General features: G+C 47.8%; 1 protein-coding gene across 3 annotated transcripts; it reads left to right on the top strand.

The window, feature by feature from the left end:
• The first annotated feature begins 7,208 nt into the window (after positions 1-7,208).
• On the top strand, positions 7,209-17,530 carry ACKR3 (atypical chemokine receptor 3). 3 transcript variants are annotated; one of them, XM_039493628.1, is made up of 2 exons: positions 7,209-7,297; positions 15,579-17,530. In XM_039493628.1, the coding sequence occupies exon 2, from the start codon at positions 15,606-15,608 to the stop codon at positions 16,698-16,700; it is 1,095 nt and encodes a 364-aa protein (XP_039349562.1). In that variant the 5' UTR covers positions 7,209-7,297; positions 15,579-15,605; the 3' UTR covers positions 16,701-17,530. The 3 variants fall into 3 exon arrangements, with proteins under 3 accessions (XP_039349562.1, XP_039349561.1, XP_039349563.1); XM_039493627.1 differs by having other exon boundaries at positions 7,217-7,301; XM_039493629.1 differs by lacking the exon at positions 7,209-7,297 and adding an exon at positions 7,729-7,818.
• Positions 17,531-20,237: the final 2,707 nt, after the last annotated feature.

The raw sequence follows: 20,237 nt of genomic DNA on the forward strand, positions 1-20,237 counted from the left end.
ACCCTGCTCTGAGCATAAAGCAGGGGTGGGCAAACTTTTTGGCCTGAGGGCCACATTGGGGTTGCAAAATGGTATGGAGGGCTGGGTAGGGAACCAAACAGTCTGCCCCGCCCCCATCCGTCCCCTCCCACTTCCTGTCCCCTGACTGCCCCCCTCAGAATCCCCGACCCATCCAACCCCCCCTGCTCCTTGTCTCCTGACCACCCACTCCTGACACCCCTGCCCCAACTGCCCCCCGGGACCCTATCCCCTATCCAACCCCCCCTTCTCCCTGTCCCCTGACTGCCCTGACCCCTATCCACACCCCCGCCCCGACAGGCCTCCTGGGACTCCCACACCTATCCAACCACCTCCTGCTCCCTGTCCCCTGACTGTCCCCGGGGCCTCCCACTCCCTGCCCCCTTACCATGCCAGAGCCAGCCACGCCGCTGTGCATCCCGGCAGGAGCGGCGGGCCAGAGGGCTGGCGGTGCAGTGAGCTGAGGCTGCGGGGGAGGGGCGACAGCAGGGGAGGGGCGGGGGGCTAGCCTCCCTGGCCGAGAGCTCAAGGGCCGGGCAGGATGGTCCCGCAGGCCGGATGTGGCCCACGGGCCGTAGTTTGCCCACCTCTGCCATAAAGGCTGCTTGATGGCCTATGCTAGAATTGCCACCATCTGAGAAGCTGCACTGGTGATTGTAGCAGTAGGGAATTTGGGGGACAAAGCCTGGAATGGAACAGGAATGTGCCTAAAGTTTCCAGGAGGCATCAAGCAACTCCACAAAGTCTCTCTAGAAATGAACAAAAGCCAGGAAATGAACATTGACTGCGGACGCCCTGCCTTTGCTTCATGCTTTTGTGCCTCTGTTTATCCAGAATGGTCCAAGTGAGAGAGAATAACAGCACTAACTTTGGAGTTCCTGACTTTTATTGGCTGCTGCTTAACCTGATTTAGCTATAGGCTTAGCATGAGTTGTAGAGAGTCAGGTGAAACTGAAAAGCACTACAGCCATTCTTAGCCCAGATAAAGTTTACTCCTTTTTAATTTCTGTCTTCAAATAACTTCACAGAAATGGCTCTGTAAGTAGTGATTTTCTTTTTTAATTAGTCTGGTCATGCGTATAGTTCTTCCATCCATCATCACAATTACGTTATAATGCCCATGTCAGGGGGAGAACAGAAATCTGGCTGGCTTGTAAGAGGGAGGAAATTAATATTGATTTTTTTGGTACTGACTCTCATTATGAAGATCATAGTAGGTTATATTAATTCTGCGTACCTGCCCCAATCTGAGCTTGACTCGAGTACACAGAGTTTACAGTTTGTCTTCATGCTCGCAAAGGCTGTTGTTTGAGAGAGGCCTGGATGTGTTGTTGGCTGTTGATGACAGTAACAGGGCTGGCTAATTTATTGTGTTATGACACAGGATATATGACGATGTCTCTCTCCGAGACCTGCTCTCACAAATGTGTGACGCTGCTCAGTCTTGCTACTGCTTCATGCCAAGTCTCGCGCTGTGCAAATTACAAATATTTCCGTGTCTCTTTTAAATGTTTTTGTGCTCTTGAGACAACCCCTCCCCTCCAGTTATTTACTTTTTATCACACCAAAAATCTTTCCAGCACTTGTGGCTGCCAAGTTACATTTTTGGAGTTGATTAAGCAGGGCTGGGATTGAGCACCCATATACTGGCCCATTAAAAAGGGAAGCTTAAAGAGAAAGCAGTCCTTGTTTCTAATACAATCAGAAGGTGGGTGGGAAGGGGGAAGAGCTTTCTGATTTGCTCCTTAGTGTAAACATTAGTGGCTTGTACTGACAAGAGGCCGTGTAGTGTAGGCATTGGACTAGCACTCAAAATACCTGAGTTCAATTCGCACCTCTGCTGTGGTCTCTGTGTGTGACCTTGGTTGAGTGGCCCTAAAATAGGGGTAATGCTCCCTTTGCCCAATTTCTTTATATTGTTAGATCTTTGGGCCAGGGACTGTCCCTTAGTGCGTTTTATGTACAGCGCCTAGCACAATGGAGCCCTGATCTCAGATCGGAGCTTCCATAATGGTGATGATGAGGGTTTGAGAATGGCGGGGTACAAAAGCCCCTGTAAAAGGCCCATCAAGAGTCAGCGCCTGAGTTGTGTGAAACCAAATGGGATTATCGGCTATTGCCATTCACTAGCGGTTAGTGGTCACGCTCACAATGGGCTGGGCACTTTCCACATTAAAATAATGGCCTGGAGATTAGTGTTTTGTTAACTGAGGTCATATGGATCTCACAAGCTGGGAGGAAGGAGCAGGGAAGGTGGGCGTGGGATGGGGGCTGCCGTCACCTTGTGGGCCCCACATGTAATCTAGAAGGCAACCTTCAGCTGCCTGCAACTTCCATGTGTAGCTGGAGCCTGTGGATATCCAACCACCGGCCCGTATCAAGAGGCAGCATGGCATACAAGAACCGCTAGTCTCTAAATGGTGGCAGATGGAATTTTTATGCAAATTAGATGTGGCCTCCAGTCTCGTGGCATGTTGCCAGCATGGCGCCTCTCCCCTCTCCCTCTTCCCCCTCCCTCCCCCAAGCTGAGCAAAGTTTGGGCCCTGACATCTCGGTGACTTTGCCTGCCGTGACGGAGAGTGATTTAATGTTGTATCGTTTTAAAGTTTTCCGCCAAGCATTTCATCTGTGAGTGCCAAGCGCAATCTGGCTTTCATAAGGGATATGTTCGCCCGCCCTGCATGAGGAACACGGTCCCTGAAAATGATAGCTCGAGGGAGGAGAGTGGAAAATTAGGCGTAACTAGGGCTGGCCAGAGTGTCTGGAGAAGGCTGCCAATGATTCGTGAGCGGCAGCCAGTCCAGAGCTGGGTATTGCTGGGCAATATATTCAGATTTTATTTTTTAAAGGCTAGAACAATTCCAACAGCGTCTCTGTCTGGTTCCTGGCAATCCAGGGAAGGAGGGTCTGTGCTCCTTGCTGAGTGGCGATGGATTCCTCCCCTGCCAGGACATTTTTTGGGTCAGGCTTTTGGGCCCCCATTGGGCAAGGCACTTAAGCATGTGCTTAGTTTTACACATGTGGCTCACCCCATCCCTGTTCACCAAGGCACTTAATCACATGCTGAAGTCAACAGACATAAATAGGTGCTCAAAGTTAAGCAGGTGCTGAAATGCTTTGCTGCACAGTAGCCTTGGAGATTAGCGGGCCCCACCGTGCCCTCTCCAGCAACAACCCGAGGAGGGAAAGGGAAACTGAAGCGCCCCATCTGTGGAGCAGAGGTAGGGCTGCCCCCTCAGCCAGTGGGTGTATTGCGTGTGCTGAGGAGCTCTGCAGGAATAATGGGACACCTGCAGGTCAAGGATATCGCCATCGAGAACTGGTGCCTCCACACTACACTCCGGCTCCTCACAGCCTCATACAGCCTGGCTCCCTCACACTCAATGCGGCCACACAGTGCTCGACAGTCACTGTCCCCGCAACCTGCCCCAGAGGGGTCCAATGCCCCTGGGCTCTGCCATTTCCCCAGCATCGCCCCCTCCTGATCTGCAGGGCCCTGCGGAGTGGCTTCCTCAGGACTGGAAAATGGGGACGATGACTAGGGTTGCCAGGTGTCCGGTTTTTGACCGGAACATCTGGTCGAAAAGGGACCCTGGCGGCTGTTAAAAGTCCAGCTGGCAGCGCAGTGGGGCAGGCAGGCTCCCTGCCCGGCTCCGTGTGGCTCCTGGGAAGTGGCAACATGTCCCTGCAGCTCCGGGAACCACGGCCAATGGGAGCTGCGGGAGTGGGACCTGTGGGTGGGGGCAGCGTGCCGAGCCAACCGGCCGCCCTTCCAATTAGGAGCTGGAGGGACATGTCACCGCTTCCCGGGAGCTGCCTGAGGTCAGTGCTTCCTGGAGCCCACACCCCGAACCCCCTCCTGTGCCCCAACCCCCTGCCCCAGCTCAGAGCCCCCTCCCACACCCAAACTCTCTCTCAGAGCCCTCATGCTGCCCCCACCACACCCCAACCCCTGTCCCAGCCTTGAGCACCCTCCCTCACCCTGAACCCCTCATTTCTGGTCCCACCATGTCACCTGAACCCCCAGCCCAGAGCCCATACCCCCTCCTGCACTCCTACCCCAGCCCTGAGCCCCCTCCCACACGCCGAGCCCCTCAGCCTAGGCCCCCTCCTGCACCTCAAGTCCCTCATCCCCAGCCCCACCCCAGAGCCTGGGCCCAGAGCCCTCATCCCCTCCCACACCCCAACTCCCTGCCTCAGCCCAGAGCCCCCCTTCCGCACTCCAAACCGCTCATTCCTGGCCTCAGCCAGAGCCCTCACCCCCTCCGGCACCCCAACTCCATGCCCCAGCCCAGTGAAAATGAGTGAGTGAGCGAGGGTGGGGGAGAGCGAATGACGGAGGGAGGGGGGAATGGAGTGAGCAGGGGCGGGGCCGCAGGGCAGGGGGCGGGGCAAGGTTGTTCGGTTTTCTGCAATTAGGAAGTTGACAATCCTAATGATACTATGTGGCCAGTGTTTCTTCCCACTGCCCCACCCCAGCTCCACCCACACTGGCCACCCTAAACATGCAGAGATGGAGGGGATAATCGAATCAGAATTGGGGGTGTGGGGAACAGGGCAAATTTTGCTCTCCTGCGGGTATAAATTTGGAGTAACTCCACTTCTTCCTGAGAGTAGAATGTGGCCCTATGGAGTCCTGATTGCTGGCAGAGGAAGAGGCAATAAAAAGCCCAGTTAAAGCAGAAATGCTTTTTAAGGAGAACGAGGGTGTCCTGGTGGTTAATAGGGATGTTTTTAGCCGGAGGCCCTGTATATACAACAGTAAATAAGCTTTCCTTTCCCATGGACTTTTGTTTAGGGTATTCTTCTTAAAAGCTCCTTCTGGCATGACATAAAGTAACAGAGTCCCTTTCTCACTCTGTGTGTTCTGAAGAAGTAACTGCTGCCCCCAGAGAATCTCTTAAAAGGCAGAGGGTTTCATTCAGGCTCTTTCTTGAGCAGCAAAATAGATTCTGGTTTAAGAACACGTTGCCCAACAGATTTTAACTAATGTTCTTAATCACTAATGTAGACAGGGTGAAACACCATAAAATATATTTGCTGGTCGTGGTCATCCCCAGGGTTTAAAGGTGCTAAAACCTGTCTACGCTGGTGTTTTTAAAAACGCACGGGTGTAAAGGTGCTAGCTAACCTTTTTAGCTACCCTAGACGAGGGCTCAGGTACAGAGCCACTGGAGTAACAGAGGAGAACTTGGCCCTGAGGTTTGGAACGTCACTTTCCTTTCCCCAGCTGTGTGTGGCACATTAGGAAAAAAAAGAAGTGCAAATACATAATTTTGCTATGCCTATTTTAGGAATACATAGGACTGCGTGAATACCCGAGTCAGATCACTTTTAGCTCTCAGCACTATTTTCAAGCTGCAGCAGTTGTGTACTCACATCGCACAATTTATAGTTTCACTCCAGGGAATTACTGCTTTGTTGGCAGGTAGATTACTGTCTAGTCCTAGCATCTACCCCCAGGAAGGGAAAACATCAAGCTGTGTTGCAGTGTTTTCATCTGAGTTGTAGAACTGAATCCATACAAATGGCTTTTTAGCCTTTGCTTGGGCATTGCAAAATGCAGCCTTTGGTGCCTAATGGGACATTTTCATGATGTGCTTTCATTTTAGTGACAGGGAGAGTGATGAGATGAGTTAGCAAGTCTTACACTTTGTCATCTTACTTTGGTCAGGTGTTGTTTTTTCTTGCCCTGGGAGCAAGAGAACGGGTGTGAGTCTACTGCCTCCTATTGTATAATCAGTTCACAATTTTCTGGTGTCAGGAGAACACTTGGAACTTTTTTTTTCCTGGTAAAAACTTTTTTCCCCTCTCCATTGCTGCTTTCTTATGTTGGAAGCATAGGTGCAGAAACTAGGGGTGTTGGGGGTTCTGCTGCATCCCCTGGCTTGAAGTGGTTTCCATTATATACAGGATTTGCAGCTTGGTTCAATGACTCTCAGCACCCCCACTATACAAATTGTTCCAGCACCTCTGGGTGGAGGCTTTCTAATCATATAATGTCTGAACCTTGCAATCTCTGCTGTCAATTTTAGTGGATGTATAAAAATAACTTTTTTTTGGAGGGGGGGTGCTTTTTTTTAGGAGCCAAAATAGAATTGGATGGTAGTTTATTTCAGAACAACCCTACAAAGGGTTATCTCAGTAAAGACTGCTTTGAATTTTATTTTTATCTTCATGTTAAAAGAAAATCTCAATCATCTTGTCTGAAGAGCTTCCATGGCTTGATTTTTTAAGAAGCTAAATTATAGATTGTCTGGTCTAAATTTTTAAGTGACTAATGATTTTGGTTGCCCAGTTTGGGATACTGTAAAGGGACATGAATTTCAGAGGAAGGGCACTAAATACTCTCTGAAAATGAGGTGTCTCTAATTGGGCATCAAAAATTAAAGCACAAAAATATCACTTGTTGGAATATTTTGCACTTGAAATTACGGTTCCAGTCCCCAAATTTGTTGCTTCCTATGGATGGAAAGGTGATTTTTTTTAAGCTGAAGTATCGTGGAATAAAATGTAAAAAAAAAACCAACAAACCCCAAACATTTTCTGAACAGGAAAAACAAATATCCAACAATAACACAAATATTTATCTTAGATCAGCCAGGGAAAGAACATTAGCACTTGAAATTAGAATCAGACTTTAGAATTTGGGCTTCTTCACAGATGAAAATACAAATGTCTTTCAGATTTTTAAGGCCCTTTCCTGAAGTGTGTTTTGGGCTGTACTGAAACTGTAAATGTGATTTGTACTCTACAAAAGTGGTGATCAGTCAAACAAATAAAAATATATATAGAAAAGCCACACAACACAGTGGGCTTTGAAGATTTCAAGAAATTGGCCTTAAGATCAAAGTCTTCAGCAGAGTTAGGAAATCCACCTTTTCGTGTGTGCATGTTTGTTAAAGGGATCAAAGCTCTATAGACACCCAAGACAAGACAAACATTTGATAATTGAAGGAGACAGGCTAATGTTGGCTTTGGGGCTTTTAGCAGGATGTAGGTGACAGATCCCACTCAGAGGGACCCTGCCTCAGCTGTACTCAGCTTTCCCAGGGAGGTGATTGTGCAGCACTGCCCAGGCAGGAAACAACACTCCAGCCTCAACTTTCCACCTCCCCGCCCCAAGGATTTTGGGCAGGAACCTACTTACAAAGCTGCCATCTAGAGGCGCTTTTCTGCGGTGTATATAACAGCGAGGCAGCTGGAAAGAGCACTCAGTCTCTAGAAACCTGCTCTGCAGCCAGGGTCTGAAGGCAGGAGGAGGGGGGAAGCCCAGCCGGTAGGTAAGGCAATGATCTCTGCTCTGCACTGCAGGGCAGGGAGCGGGGGGCTCCTGGGCAGAGCGCGTGTCTGCTCTAGGGGGGAAATTCACCCAGGTTGGGAAGGGGGGGGGCATTGGAGAGCTGCCTTGTAAATGGGTGTTGAACTGCAAAGGCGGGCAGTGGGGCTGGGGAAGGCAAAGCCAGTGCCCGGGGGGAGCCAAGTGGCTTTGTTTTGACTTCTCGATTATTCACTTTGGATCTTGTATCGGAAAGAGTCACCTCTTGCTCCAGTGCCCGCTCCCCTTCTCTGGGCTCTCAGCTCCAGACTTCACCCAGCGACTGGTGCCTGAGATCGGGAGGCGGACAGAGACCCCCCCCCCCGGACCACTGACATGCCTGGGTCTCTTGGGCGAGCAAAGCCGCGTGGGCTACTTTATTCCAGCTCTCCCGAGACTTGTTAGGAAAACCTGCCACGCGTGGGAGCCGCGATTCCTTCCCCGGGACTGGCTCGGGGCAGCCTGAAAGTTGCAACGTGCAGGTTTGTGCCGGGGCAGTTAGGGGTACCGGTGACTACCCGGTGATAACCTCGGACCCTCCCTCCAAACCCAGGCAGCTCAGCTCAGGCAGCCCTTTGAGAGGGGCTGGGGAGGTGTGTGGGACAGGCTGCAGGGCAGGGAGCAGGAAAGTGAGCCCAGCCCGTTGTGAGCAGCGGAGGAATGAGGGTTCAGCACGGGAGAGCGCCTCCTTAAAGGGTTTCTGGAGGCGTTTGGGGACGTGCGTTGAAGGGCAGCAGCGGTCGCTTGCTGTCCTTTCTCGGACGCAGATGTTGCCTTTGTGTCTGTGCCTTGCTGGGAGCACAAGGTGGGGGTGAAGGAAGGGAGCGTCGCGTTGCTTTTTATTGCATGCCTGGCAAAGACAACACCGCCTTGCTGGAGCCTCTTCGCAACTTTTCACCAGCTGGGGGCCCGATTCGCCTCCCATGGGAGTCCTATGGGGCAAAACTGCCACTGGGAGCAGGATCGGGCCCGTAAGAGGGAGCGTATCTTTGTTGTTGTTGTTGTTGCAATTCATCCTTCACCTTAGGAATGTTTCCAGGGAAAATCGTTCCCCAGGCTTCTAAAGCAGGGTGAGCGCGTCTCTTCCCATTGTTGGGGTGAAATGTTGGAGTAAGAAATACAGCAGGTATTGGATGCAAAAATGTAAAATGATGTTGCAAACCCCAACTATTCCCCCCAACCTGGGTGTGTGGGGGAGTCATCCCCCCACGCCCCTAAAAGAATCCCGTGGAATGAAAAGCAACCCCCTCCCCCGCCAGACTGATCGTACCTAAAGATATATGGTGTTGTTCTATGAAGTAATTCACACGATACAGAGAGAACGGCCCCATTAGCAGCAATCCTCAGAGGATCTATAAATATCTCCTAATGGGGGCCCATCGACTTTCTGGATTTGAGATGCCTTTACACTCTGAACAGTAGCTTTTTGTGCGACTGTTTCAGGCATAAAGTCAAACTGTTTCCATCCATGGGGAGAATGCGGGAGCTGCTTGGGTTTAACACAAACGGAAGGGAACACAGGCTAGCAGGGTAGGCACAGTGAGCAGCATAACTGGATCTAAGCTGCTTATATGTGCTCCAGCATCTCTCTCGAAAGTATTCTGCATAGCCACTGTCCACGCTTGTCTGAGAGGGACTTTAAAGGCCAGGCCTATTGATGGTGCAATGCAAACATTTGGCAGACGGAGAAATTCACTCTCCCTGGGTTTGAAGAGGCGATGATTGCAACAATATCTTCCTGGAGGCTAGTTCTGCTTTCAGTTGTAGGCTGGTGTAAATCCAGAGTAGCTCCGTGGAAGTTAATGGATCTCCTGTGGATTTCCAGTGGTGTGGCTGGGAACAGCGTGGCTGGTTGGTAAGTGCTGACAGCATGCTTGGCACTTCCCAAGAGACACAATGGAGAGGGTGCCTGCACTGAGACTTCACAGGTGAAGGGCTTGATCCTGCAAACACCTACCACTGAGTATAGTGCTGGCGTCAGACTCCGTAAGTTTTCCCAGGATCAGGCCCTAAACACCAAACCAGAAAAGACCCTGGGAAGACACAAGAAGGATTAACACAATGATATTACACCCATACAGTAATGGCTGAGGGTTTTCGATACCAGGGTAACTCACTCTCAGGATAGCTTGCCCTATCAAGCGGGACAGCGAAAAGTACCTTGCCTAAATGCTTTTTCATAGCAGATCGTTCTTATCAGCCCAAAGAACGGGAGCGAGAGGGAAGAAGGGGAGGAGAGTGTAAAGCTGTCTGGAATTGGTTGGCTGAGACACCGATAGTGGGAATGATGGCAGAATTGCAGACCAGAATTAGCTTGAAGAAATCTCAGAACAACTCTTTGTTAGGGGTCCAGTGTATATTGGTGGGTCGGGTAGCTACTCTCTTCTCCTGTACTGAGCTCTCTAATTTAAAACGGATTGTTCCTTTAAATATAAGGTGACATCAGTTCGCAGCCTTCCATGCTAACCCACCATGGTGTGTAAAAAGCAAGCTGAACCCAGAAAGGGCCAATGGCTTTAGTCAGCCTCACTGAGGGCTTTTTTCCCACCCCCGACCCCCGAAACTAATCTGGATGGGAATCTGAGCTCTGGGTACACAGCCAATCCCAGACGACAGACAGACTGGCCCTGTGCATGCTGTAATCTCTGAATATAGCTGTCAGGATTTCAATTCCAGCAGCTCCTCCCCAGATGGGGATTTGAGCACAATGGACCATATCAGCTTTCTGGATGGAGCTCTTTTATCACTGAGTGGGGCTGTGGGTTTATATAGATGCACACATGGAGGCACTCACACACACAGGGCAAAGGGCTAGTGGCCTGCTAAGATTCACCCCATGTACAGGACGGCCCTAATTTGTATACAGTAAGATCACGAGGGTCATTATTAAATGAGTGGGCAAGATTGCATTGTTTTTGGCTTAGCTGGCTCACCAGACCAGCCAGCCTTGCTAGTCTAGGCTCAGTGGTGGCAGGTGGCCAGAGAGTCCTCAGATCAGTTTAAGCTCTCTGCTTTCAAGGGATATTATGCTCCCATTTTTGCTTACATTTCAACAGGGAATAGTCACCCTGTATGTTTTCTGTGACCCCCGATGACCTAACACCATGCATTGCCTTGGGTTGTCTTAGATTCCATTTGCTTACAAGTAACCTTAGAGGCTTCTTAATGGTATGAGGATGATGTCTTCACCTTGACAGTTAACTTGGATCAGTGTCTTTGTTTGTGAAGTCAACCATTCATTCAACTATTAATAGATCTCCCTAGATCAGGGGATGCCCTTCCAGTCTGCTTTTTAGGCATCCAAAGCAGTGTGTGTGTGAGGGGAGGGGGGCTAGTTTTACAAAAGGGGTAAATGTGACCCAAAGGTAAATCCTTTTGAATTGGGGCAGTATTGCCAATCCCCGCTCTTCAAAAATCATGAGTCAGACCCCCCTTCAGATCACATGATTGGCTGAACAATCATGAGATTTTTTTTTAACGTCAGGGTGCTGTTTGCTTTCTGGGTTTTGAGGGACTAGGGCATACAGGGGTCACATTTTCAAACTTTTCTCCACAACCATGAGGCCTTGAAATGTTTTAAAAAACCTGAAAGCAGAGATTCTCCCATAATCCTGCTGGCAACTGCAACTTTAACATTTTGAGTTGGAACGCCAGGTCGCTGAAAACAGACTGCTTTTTTATTTATAGCCCTCTCCCCGAGATGTCCCCTGGCTAAGATCTTGTTGGGGACTTTATTTCCTGTGCAAACTTAATGCCGTTCACAGCCCTCGTGCTGAGGACGAGAGAGCCTCTCTATAGGAAGTTTTATATGCTGATTTTTCCACATGGGACTCACTGGGGCATGTGGCTTTAAGCCAGTGTTGTCTTAACTGAGTCTTCTAGTCTCCTCGGACCAAACGCATTGCTGATCTCGCTAGCGTAACACCAGAGAGGGCTTTGGCCCACCTTTGGCAGCTGGCTCATAAACACACAGCGCGCAGGTGGATAGTTTTGGCAGATGTGGCTGAGAAATCCTCAGCAAAATCTCCGAGGCAGATGGGCTCAGAATGATTGATTTATTCCAGCAGAGGCCGGCCTCTCCTGAGATGCCGCAACAGCAAAGTGCAGGGAAACCTCTGTCTTGTGCCCTCTGACTTTCATGTCAGAATAAATCAAGAGGTCAGCATGAGCTTTCTCTCTCCCTGTCCTTTGCGCCAATAACAGCGGTTATTACAAAACTCTGGTGGCCTGTTCTGAGAATTGCTGAGCAGCTGGAAGTCCAGCTGAAGTCAGCAGAAGCTACGGTTGCTCAGCACTTGGGAAAACTCGAACCCAGTGGCTCCTGTCTATGGTACTTATCTGCCCCCCATCACAGCTCCTCACAGTCTTTAATGCATTTATCCTCAGAACACCCCTAAGAAGAAGGGCAGGCCTATTCTCCCCATTGTACAGATTGGGGAACTGAGGTCCAGAGAGACTTGCCCAAGACACACTGGAAGTCTGGGGCATGGGAGGGGATTGAACCCAGGCTAGTGCCTAACCACTGGACTGTCCTTCCCCGTGATGGAGAAGGAAGAATCATTGAATGAATCATCTTCAATCCATTCTTGCTCTGTGATGAGTTTGATTCTCTTTGTGTGAAATGAGACGTGTTCTGCCTTTAGAGTGAGTGGGACTTGTTGGGCCAGATCCTCAGAGGGTGTAAATCAATGTAGCTCTATTGGATCTGGCTTACTGTGTTTTGCAGGCCTCTGTTTGTTGCGGCTCTTACGCTACAGGAGTCAAGTAACACCTGTGGGAGCTAATGCCTTTTGCAGTGGGAAGTGCACATGGACCATCATCCTTCTAGCCCATGGACATTCTGAAGGCAGAGCTTTGGGAGTGAAACGGGCGTTGTTAAATAAAAAAGTAACCCGTTGTTTTAATAAGGACAGCCTTGCTTCAGCAAAACGAAGCTGCTTCAGCTCATGCCCAGTACTGGAGGAACTGCTCTTCGTGGCTAATCGTAGAGGACAGGATCTTATTCAAAGAGCTGTGTTCCTCGCTGGTTTCCATTCAGTTCTGGGCATGTGCCAAGCTGTAGTGTTTAAATAACAAGCTCAGAGAGAAATCTCCTCTGACCTATGCAGCGATGAGGATTTCATCTGCCAGACTCATAGCGAAAGGAATAACCCGACCGCTGTGGAAATCAGCGTGTTCGGGTCTCCTGGTAGCACTGCTACAGTCACTGTATAGAATGCAAAGACAAGAGTTAGTGCGCCTCAGAGAGGCGGTTAGATCTGCATGGGGAGGAGGGGGCCCTCAGGTGTACTTCCCATTGCAAAAGGGAACATGTCACTTGAACCGCGCTTTGTACGCAAGCAACTACCTCCCTGCAGGGCCGGGCTCTCCTCACACACTCCTTGCCATTTCAGTCCCCAACAGAGTAGTGCTTCGAGCAGCCTAACGTTATCTCACGTGGGGCCAATTTTCCTTGTTAGTTCTTGCAGCGTAGCAGGCCCCACAAACCCTGCTGAAGTGTCCCCTGTATCTGAAAGCTTCTTTAATGAGGAGAGAGGGAGAGCGGGGCTGGTCACAAATGCGGACTGCCGTGTAAATGCTCTCTTTGGCGTGGCACCATAACAGTTTCTTAAATCAAATTAATATTGCCCCAAAGGCAGCAGCAAAAAGCAGAAGGAGTGGGTCATAGCTACACCCTTTTCCTTTAACGGGAGAGGCTGCGTATGTGTACATAAAACCCCAGCCCTTGGGCCTGGCAACAATCCAAGATGTCTAAATGTCAGAAAACAGTTCTGTCCTAAAGGGGAGAAGAGGAAAGGAAACATAAAATAAAGCCATGAAGTGAGGCAAAGATGGAGGAATTTCTTGTCCAGCTGACCCCTGGTGTAGCGCCCCTCCGGGCCCAGTGCGCCGAGGGAGTAAAGAGAAGCACTACATGCTAAGGTGAAGGGACCAGCAGAACAACCCTCCTTTCCACACAGTCTGGGCCGGATTGTGGCAGTTCATTACTGCCCTGCCCTGGAGGGGCAGCACTGCGTGCTCTCCCTCAGTAACCCCACCCAGGTAGTTCTGCCCACCACTTACTCCAGTGCACTAGGAGGGAGTTGGTATGACATCCAGGGGGTTGTACCCTTTTCCTCTTGTCAGGCTGGTATGTAGCATCCCTATGGCTTGCGGAAGGGTCTGTTCTCTTGTGACAGCAGAGCTCTGTGACTTCAGAGCACGCTCAGCTGAATGACGATGGCGGCCTTTGTCCTGTTCTCAGTGACACCGGTTTATAAAGCGCGGGTAGCTCCACTGGAACCAGCAGGCCTGATTCTCCACTGCCCTGCTCCTGGTGTTGTCATTTACCCCAGTGCTAAGTGCATATAGGACGCTCCCAAACTGGGCCTCAGCGCTCCCTCTCCCCAGTGCTCAGGTTTCAGGCTCATTGTGTACTACCAGAAACAACTGCAGGCCATGGGGAGTTAGGCCCACTGGGGCGAAACCACAATGAGTGAGAGGAGAATTGGGTCCCAATTGCCCTTAACCCCTCACTCCTTCTGGCTGATCCGAGGCATAGCTGCTGCTCCTGGTCTTGGCTTCACACTCATGGCAACTAACTGGAATGGTTTCATTTTAAGCCTCAAATAATCACTTTGGAGAGCTCTGACCCTTTGCTTCCAAGGAGCTTGTTCTCAAGCCTTCTGCTGCTGCTACTGCATATGCACAAAGATTGATGGCTAGCATATCCAGTAGGGCTATTAAAGATGTGGGGCATCTCATTAAATCCCTATTCACTTCTTCTTGTGGAGACCCTTCCCTGCTCATTTCCTCGCTGCACATTGATGTAGTTCCTGGATGGTGATCTATGGCTTGTCTATACTTCGAATTAGCCCTGGTTTCTGCCATTGATATTGCTGTGCCCGGGCAAACCCCTAGTGGAGAACAGGGAAACTACAGGTGGATTTACTCCTTGAAACAGAAGTAGGTGTACTGGTTCAAATCATGGCTTTGCCTGTCTACACTAAGAGTTTGGTGCAACAAAACTGGCTGAAACGGGCTAAATCTAAGTGTAGTGTAGATATAACACACTGATCAGTGCATTTTAAATGTCTCTGCCTGATCCACAACGGATGTGAGTCTGTTACAGTTCCTCCTACTGTGCCTGGTCTTTTAGCGCATGTGATAGATACTCATACTTTTATCTCCTGAGATCCCTGGTCAGTCAGCCATGTTGGCAGCCATCACATAGACAAGGTCTTAGAAAGGCTGACTTGCTGCTGTGGGTGGGTATTGTACTGTCCACAGGGCTGTTTGCCACTCCCGATGTGTGGCAGTAACTGCCACAATGTGCCCAGGATTTTGTGGAAAGCTGTAACATTCTGTTGGTCCCATCCTTCTGCTGGCAATACTCGTAACAAGTAGCTCACTTCTTTATCCACTCTGCAGACGAAGGAACTGTTGAAGCAAAAATAATAATAAAGCACATAAATAGAAAGTGTGTGGTGCTGAGAGAAAGGCTGAGCTTTAGCAGCTGGGGTGAGGGTGTATTCTTAATTCCAAGATCTCGTCTAAAAAAGAAAAATGAGTCCTGCCACTCTAAGTTACACAGCAGTAAGGCTCCAATTCTCTCAATGCTACATCATAATTGTTAAACACAGAGGGATGCTTCATTGTATGTAATTGAGGGGGGCCTGGATTGAAATTTGAAATTGGGAGGAGAGTACAAAGGTCTGAGGTCTACACTTCTGTTTAATGCATCTGGAGCTGTGCTTGATGTGATGCTTAACAGAACCTGTGGTAACTGTTTTACAGTACTCTCTCAGCCAGAGCAATTCTACTATGCTTGAGGGAGTGCAGATAAAATGGCTTAAAGATTTCCCTGCTAAAAGCGATAGCATCATCTTTTATGTTGCAGAAGACCGAGTCAGCCGCGTGACATTTATTTGGCCACGGTGTACTTGGTGGATTTCACACCCAGGGACTACAGCCAACCTGCTGATGTCATACACAGACTAATAAAAAAGCACACAAAAAGCCAATGTTGTTTCTCTTTTGCAGACCAGCTGAGTTTTGTTGTGTGTTCCTCAGTCCCAGTTTGCTCTCCTTTTCTCTTTAACTGAAAGTAGTTTATGAGGATACGACACAATTTAAATAAAGCATCCAATGGACAAAATGTTTGCAGAGTGATAGCACAAGTGTTTTGATACAAGGACAGTGGTGGAGAACTCTAACCCTTGCTAACCAAGGTATTTTCTTCTTATTCTTATATTGGTTTTAGGTTATTTGGATTCCGAATTGACTGACCATGAGTGCAATTGACTTGACTTCCATCCTTGATCTTCTGGACGTGGGAAATTTCTCTGATAGCAACTGGACGTGCAACAATGGAGACTGCATCATTGTGGACACACTCTCATGCCCTAGCACACTTAATAAAAGTGTCTTACTGTACACCCTCTCTATCTTCTACATCTTTATCTTTGTGATAGGGCTGGTGGCCAACTCGGTGGTTGTCTGGGTCAATCTCCAGGCCAAAGCGACCGGTTATGAAACCCACCTCTACATCTTCAATCTAGCCATCGCCGACCTGTGCGTTGTCATCACCCTTCCAGTCTGGGTGGTCTCCCTTGTCCAGCATAACCAATGGCACATGGGAGAAATCACATGCAAGATCACTCACCTCATATTTTCCATCAACTTGTATGGGAGCATCTTCTTCCTGGCATGTATGAGTGTGGACCGCTACCTCTCAGTTGCCTACTTCACCAACTCCAGTAACTGCAAGAAGAAGATCATCCGACGCTTCATCTGCATCTTTGTGTGGCTTCTCGCCTTCTGTGTCTCTCTCCCAGACACCTATTACCTGAAGACCGTCTCTTCAAACAATGAAACTTACTGCCGCCCTCTCTATCCAGAGGAGAGCTTCAAAGAGTGGCTGGTTGGCATGGAGCTCATCTCTGTTGTGTTGGGCTTTGCCATTCCTTTTCCCATCATTGCTCTTTTTTATTTTCTCCTTGCAAGGACCATCTCTGCCTCCAGTGACCAAGAAAGGAAGAGCAATGGGAAGATAATTTTCTCTTATGTTGTTGTGTTTCTTGTCTGCTGGCTGCCCTACCACGTGGTCGTCCTGCTCGACATCTTCTCAGTCCTTCATTTTATACCCTTCAGTTGTCAAATGGAGAACTTTCTGTATGCGGCTCTTCACGTCACCCAGTGTTTCTCCCTCATCCATTGCTGCATCAACCCCATACTCTACAGCTTCATCAACCGAAATTACAGATACGAGCTCATGAAAGCCTTTATTTTCAAGTACTCGGCCAAAACAGGCCTCACCAAACTTATTGATGCTTCCAGAGTATCAGAAGCTGAGTACTCTGCTCTGGAGCAAAATGCCAAATGATCACCACTCCATAAGGACTCCTCTTGGACCTTTTCATACTTGTCTCTGATGGGGTGTGAATTCACAGCTTGGAAGAGAACTATAAAGAACTATAATTTAAATTTAGAGTTTGGAGAAAACCAAAATCATGCATTTATTTTAATGTGTTTTGTTTTATCTACTGCTAGCTAATCCAGACTTTCTGGACTGAGACCAGGGTGCAAATTCTATGCAAGTGCGGGGGAATTTGTAGTAAACAAAGCCATTGTGTACCACGGATATCACATGTCTTCAGGATAGGCTTTTTTTCCCATGTGTAAAGGAGACCCTCTCTTGGTTTCATTGTATATGTGTTATATAGATATAGATATATATAGTGTGTTGTATTTAAAAACCCAAGACTTTATTTTCTGGCTGTTGGCGTACCTTATATAAATCTCTTTGAAAGTTTAAATATATTTTTATCATGTATTTGAAGTATATTGCTGATAATTGTATCCAGAGTGCTGTAGTCTGAATGTTAGATAGTCCAATTATAGTCAAAATGAATGACAAAGGATGACATTAATAGCTGTATGGAGATTACGTATTATATGTGTGTGTGTCTACTTTGGCTGGCACATTTTATTTACAACAGCTTTATGTTGTGGTTTATACCTATATGTATGGAAATAAGCTGTATGTACAGTGCTATGATATAATTTCACATCATATTAAAATTAACAGTAATGTAAGAGTCAGGTTAACGCCTGTTTCTGTGTTTCACCAAGCAGTATCCTTATGCACAAAATGAATGACCTTATTTCCAAGAGTCCTCTCTATTTGTAAGTTATTTTTTAAAAAATAAATATCTGGAAAAATACACAACAGTGGTTTAACTTCTTTTCTTTTTTTTTTCAACTAACCCTTTTACTTTCTTTGATGCAGACCTGTCACTGGCATCTATCTATCTATCTATCTATCTATCTATCTATCTATCTATCTATCTATCTATCTATCTATCTATCTATCTATCATTTCATATGCTAATGGCAGACAGAAACAATTTAAAGAGGAATGTCAAATGGGATTTGCTAAGGGGGAAAAGCAATGGTGTGGATGGGAGTGGGCTTTTGAACAATCTATTTGGAAGATGTCAGCTTTTGAGGTAAGCTCTTAAGGTAAAGGCTGCTGGGAAAGACAGGATCCTGAGACTGACTACACATACAAAACAAAACCTGGAGAGTGTAATAAAGCAATAAGATTTGACATAAACTAGGCTTAGTCCCTTGCTATTTCATTGCTCTAGAATTCAGAGGTTTGCAAGCTTCCTTCTGACAGACCAACTATTTTTAACTCACTTTATGGCTTCCTTTATTATTATTATTATTATTATTATTATTTGTATCACCATAGTACCTAAGAGGCCTAGTCATGTACCCGTACCCCATTGTGCTAGGGGCTGTACAAACAGAACAGAAAGGCACTCCTTGCCCCAAGCAGCTTCCAATGTAAGTACTTGCAACATCAAATTTGCAAACCATTGGGCCAAAGTCAGCCAACCAAGGAGAGCCACTGAAGCTCACGGCATCACAAAGGTTCTTTACTCCTTTGCCAGGTAATATACGATCATATGGGTAACCTCTTTCTGTGCTGACTGGCTTACTTTCATTGTTTTGCATGCCTCTTTAAAGATGGCACTCTGGCAGTTATTGCCCTGTCAAGGTTACTGTTGAGCTTCCATTACAAACCTCATTTTGGCTCCTCTTCAAAAATAAATAAAAAATCATTTTTGAAATTGGTAGGTTGGGGTTTTCCTACAAAATTTAGATATGGCATTCCTGAATCAGATGCCCTAAAAACTGTCTGTCAGGGTTCAAAAGTCTTCTATCCCTTCGCCCACACTTTCCTTAGGCCTGTTCTGTGCTGCAAAATTTTACAGGTTAAAAGTTTCCTTATTTCAGCACAGCCTTACATGCAGCCACACTCAAAAGCGAGACCTCAAAACCCTGATTTTTCTGTCAGTCAAACTAAACCACCTCCGCAAAGGACAGAAGTCCTCTACTGCCACTCATTCACCAGTACAGTGCCAGAGTGGACGCTACATTACCATTACTGATTCCAACAGTCCTCCTGGAGCAATCCCACAATGCCCCTGTCCCTGCAGTGACAATTGCTCTGGTCACAATTTTGAATCTGGTCAAACTTTGTAGTGAAAATATGGCCTTAGTTTCTCTTTGCAAGGAAAAACAAAACAGAAACCATGAGATAATTAAGTCTTAGTTTACTAGATGCTCTTAGTAAGGACTTGTCTACTTGGGAAAGTTTGACCAGTTATATCAATATGGTGAAACCAATATAGTAACCAATGTATAAATTTCCATGGGGACACTCTCTTATTCAGCATAAGAATGCCTTTTAACAGTTTAGATTAGACCGTTTCCAATAATACATAAACTAAACTGGAAAAAGGCACCCACTTATACTGGAATAAGAGTGTCCACCTGGGTCGTTATGCCTGTATCAGTTTAAATTTACACCTTAGCTTAAACTTTCCTCTCTAGACAAGAATACAGTACCTGGGACCAAAATTGAATCAAATTAAAGTCTAATTTGAAACGCTGTCAGTTTTTGCAATTTGTAACATTTCTCTGGATCGTGAGTTCTGGGGAGAATTGTGTCAAAAGTTCAGAATTGATGGAGCCGATTTTTTAGCATAAACAGATAAGCAAATCTCAGGCCCTCTTCCTTTGCAGAGATGAATCTCAGAAAATGATTAGGCAGGGTGAGGCATGCAATGGGCAGGCAGAGCATAGACCAAGGTTCATTCCTTCCCTTCAGCATTCCCGTGTCAGAAAGCATCTGTGTGAAGCGGGGAGGCGAGTAAATTCCCAGGCTCATGAGCAGTGCCACTGAAATCAAACAGAGTAGTTCAGAACTTGAGGTTTTAACTATACTTGGATGACTTCATACAGGAAGAATGTGACCTGCATTAAAAGTGCCATCTATGGGGTAGGACTACCTGTATAGATGAATGAAATCTAATTGCAGTCCCATTTACCTTCCAAGCTTCACACACCATCTCCCCTAAAGTGCCGCAGTCTGTATTAGGGTCTGAATTAACAGGAAGATATTGACCATCGCCTGCTGTGACCGAGCTCCGGATCTCTGCCCAAGATGGCTCCCAGTCCTTGTGCGGTCCCAGCATATGGATGGAAGAAGTGACGAATGGCCAGGTAGGCTTGAATGAAAGGGAGGCTAAGCCCTTCCACTTTTTGTCTGCTCTGTTGGGGGAGATTCCAGCACAGAGGTGGAACACGCGTGTTGCTCCCCTCATGCACCATTTTAAGACTGTCTGAGACAGGGCTTCATGAGCAGCACCCTGCCCGCTGACATGGCCGCCGCCTGGAGAAAGCTGCAGGCCCAGCCCCGGGTGGGGGATTGTGAGAAGCTGGGTGACATTGGGGGAGAATATAAGGAGAGGAAAGAAGCAGGGGCAGCTAAAGAGGGTGCTCAAGAGGAGTGTAGAGGATGGGCCTGCACTGGGGAGTAAGAGCTACAGGGAAGCTGGTCCTTGTT

The sequence above is a fragment of the Mauremys reevesii genome, linkage group 11, assembly GCF_016161935.1.
Source record: "Mauremys reevesii isolate NIE-2019 linkage group 11, ASM1616193v1, whole genome shotgun sequence".
Taxonomy (NCBI): domain Eukaryota; kingdom Metazoa; phylum Chordata; order Testudines; family Geoemydidae; genus Mauremys; species Mauremys reevesii.

Excerpts from the sequence above, each read along its gene's own strand:
- ACKR3 (XM_039493628.1), top strand. The coding sequence starts at position 15,606 with ATGAGTGCAATTGACTTGACTTCCATCCTTGATCTTCTGGACGTGGGA.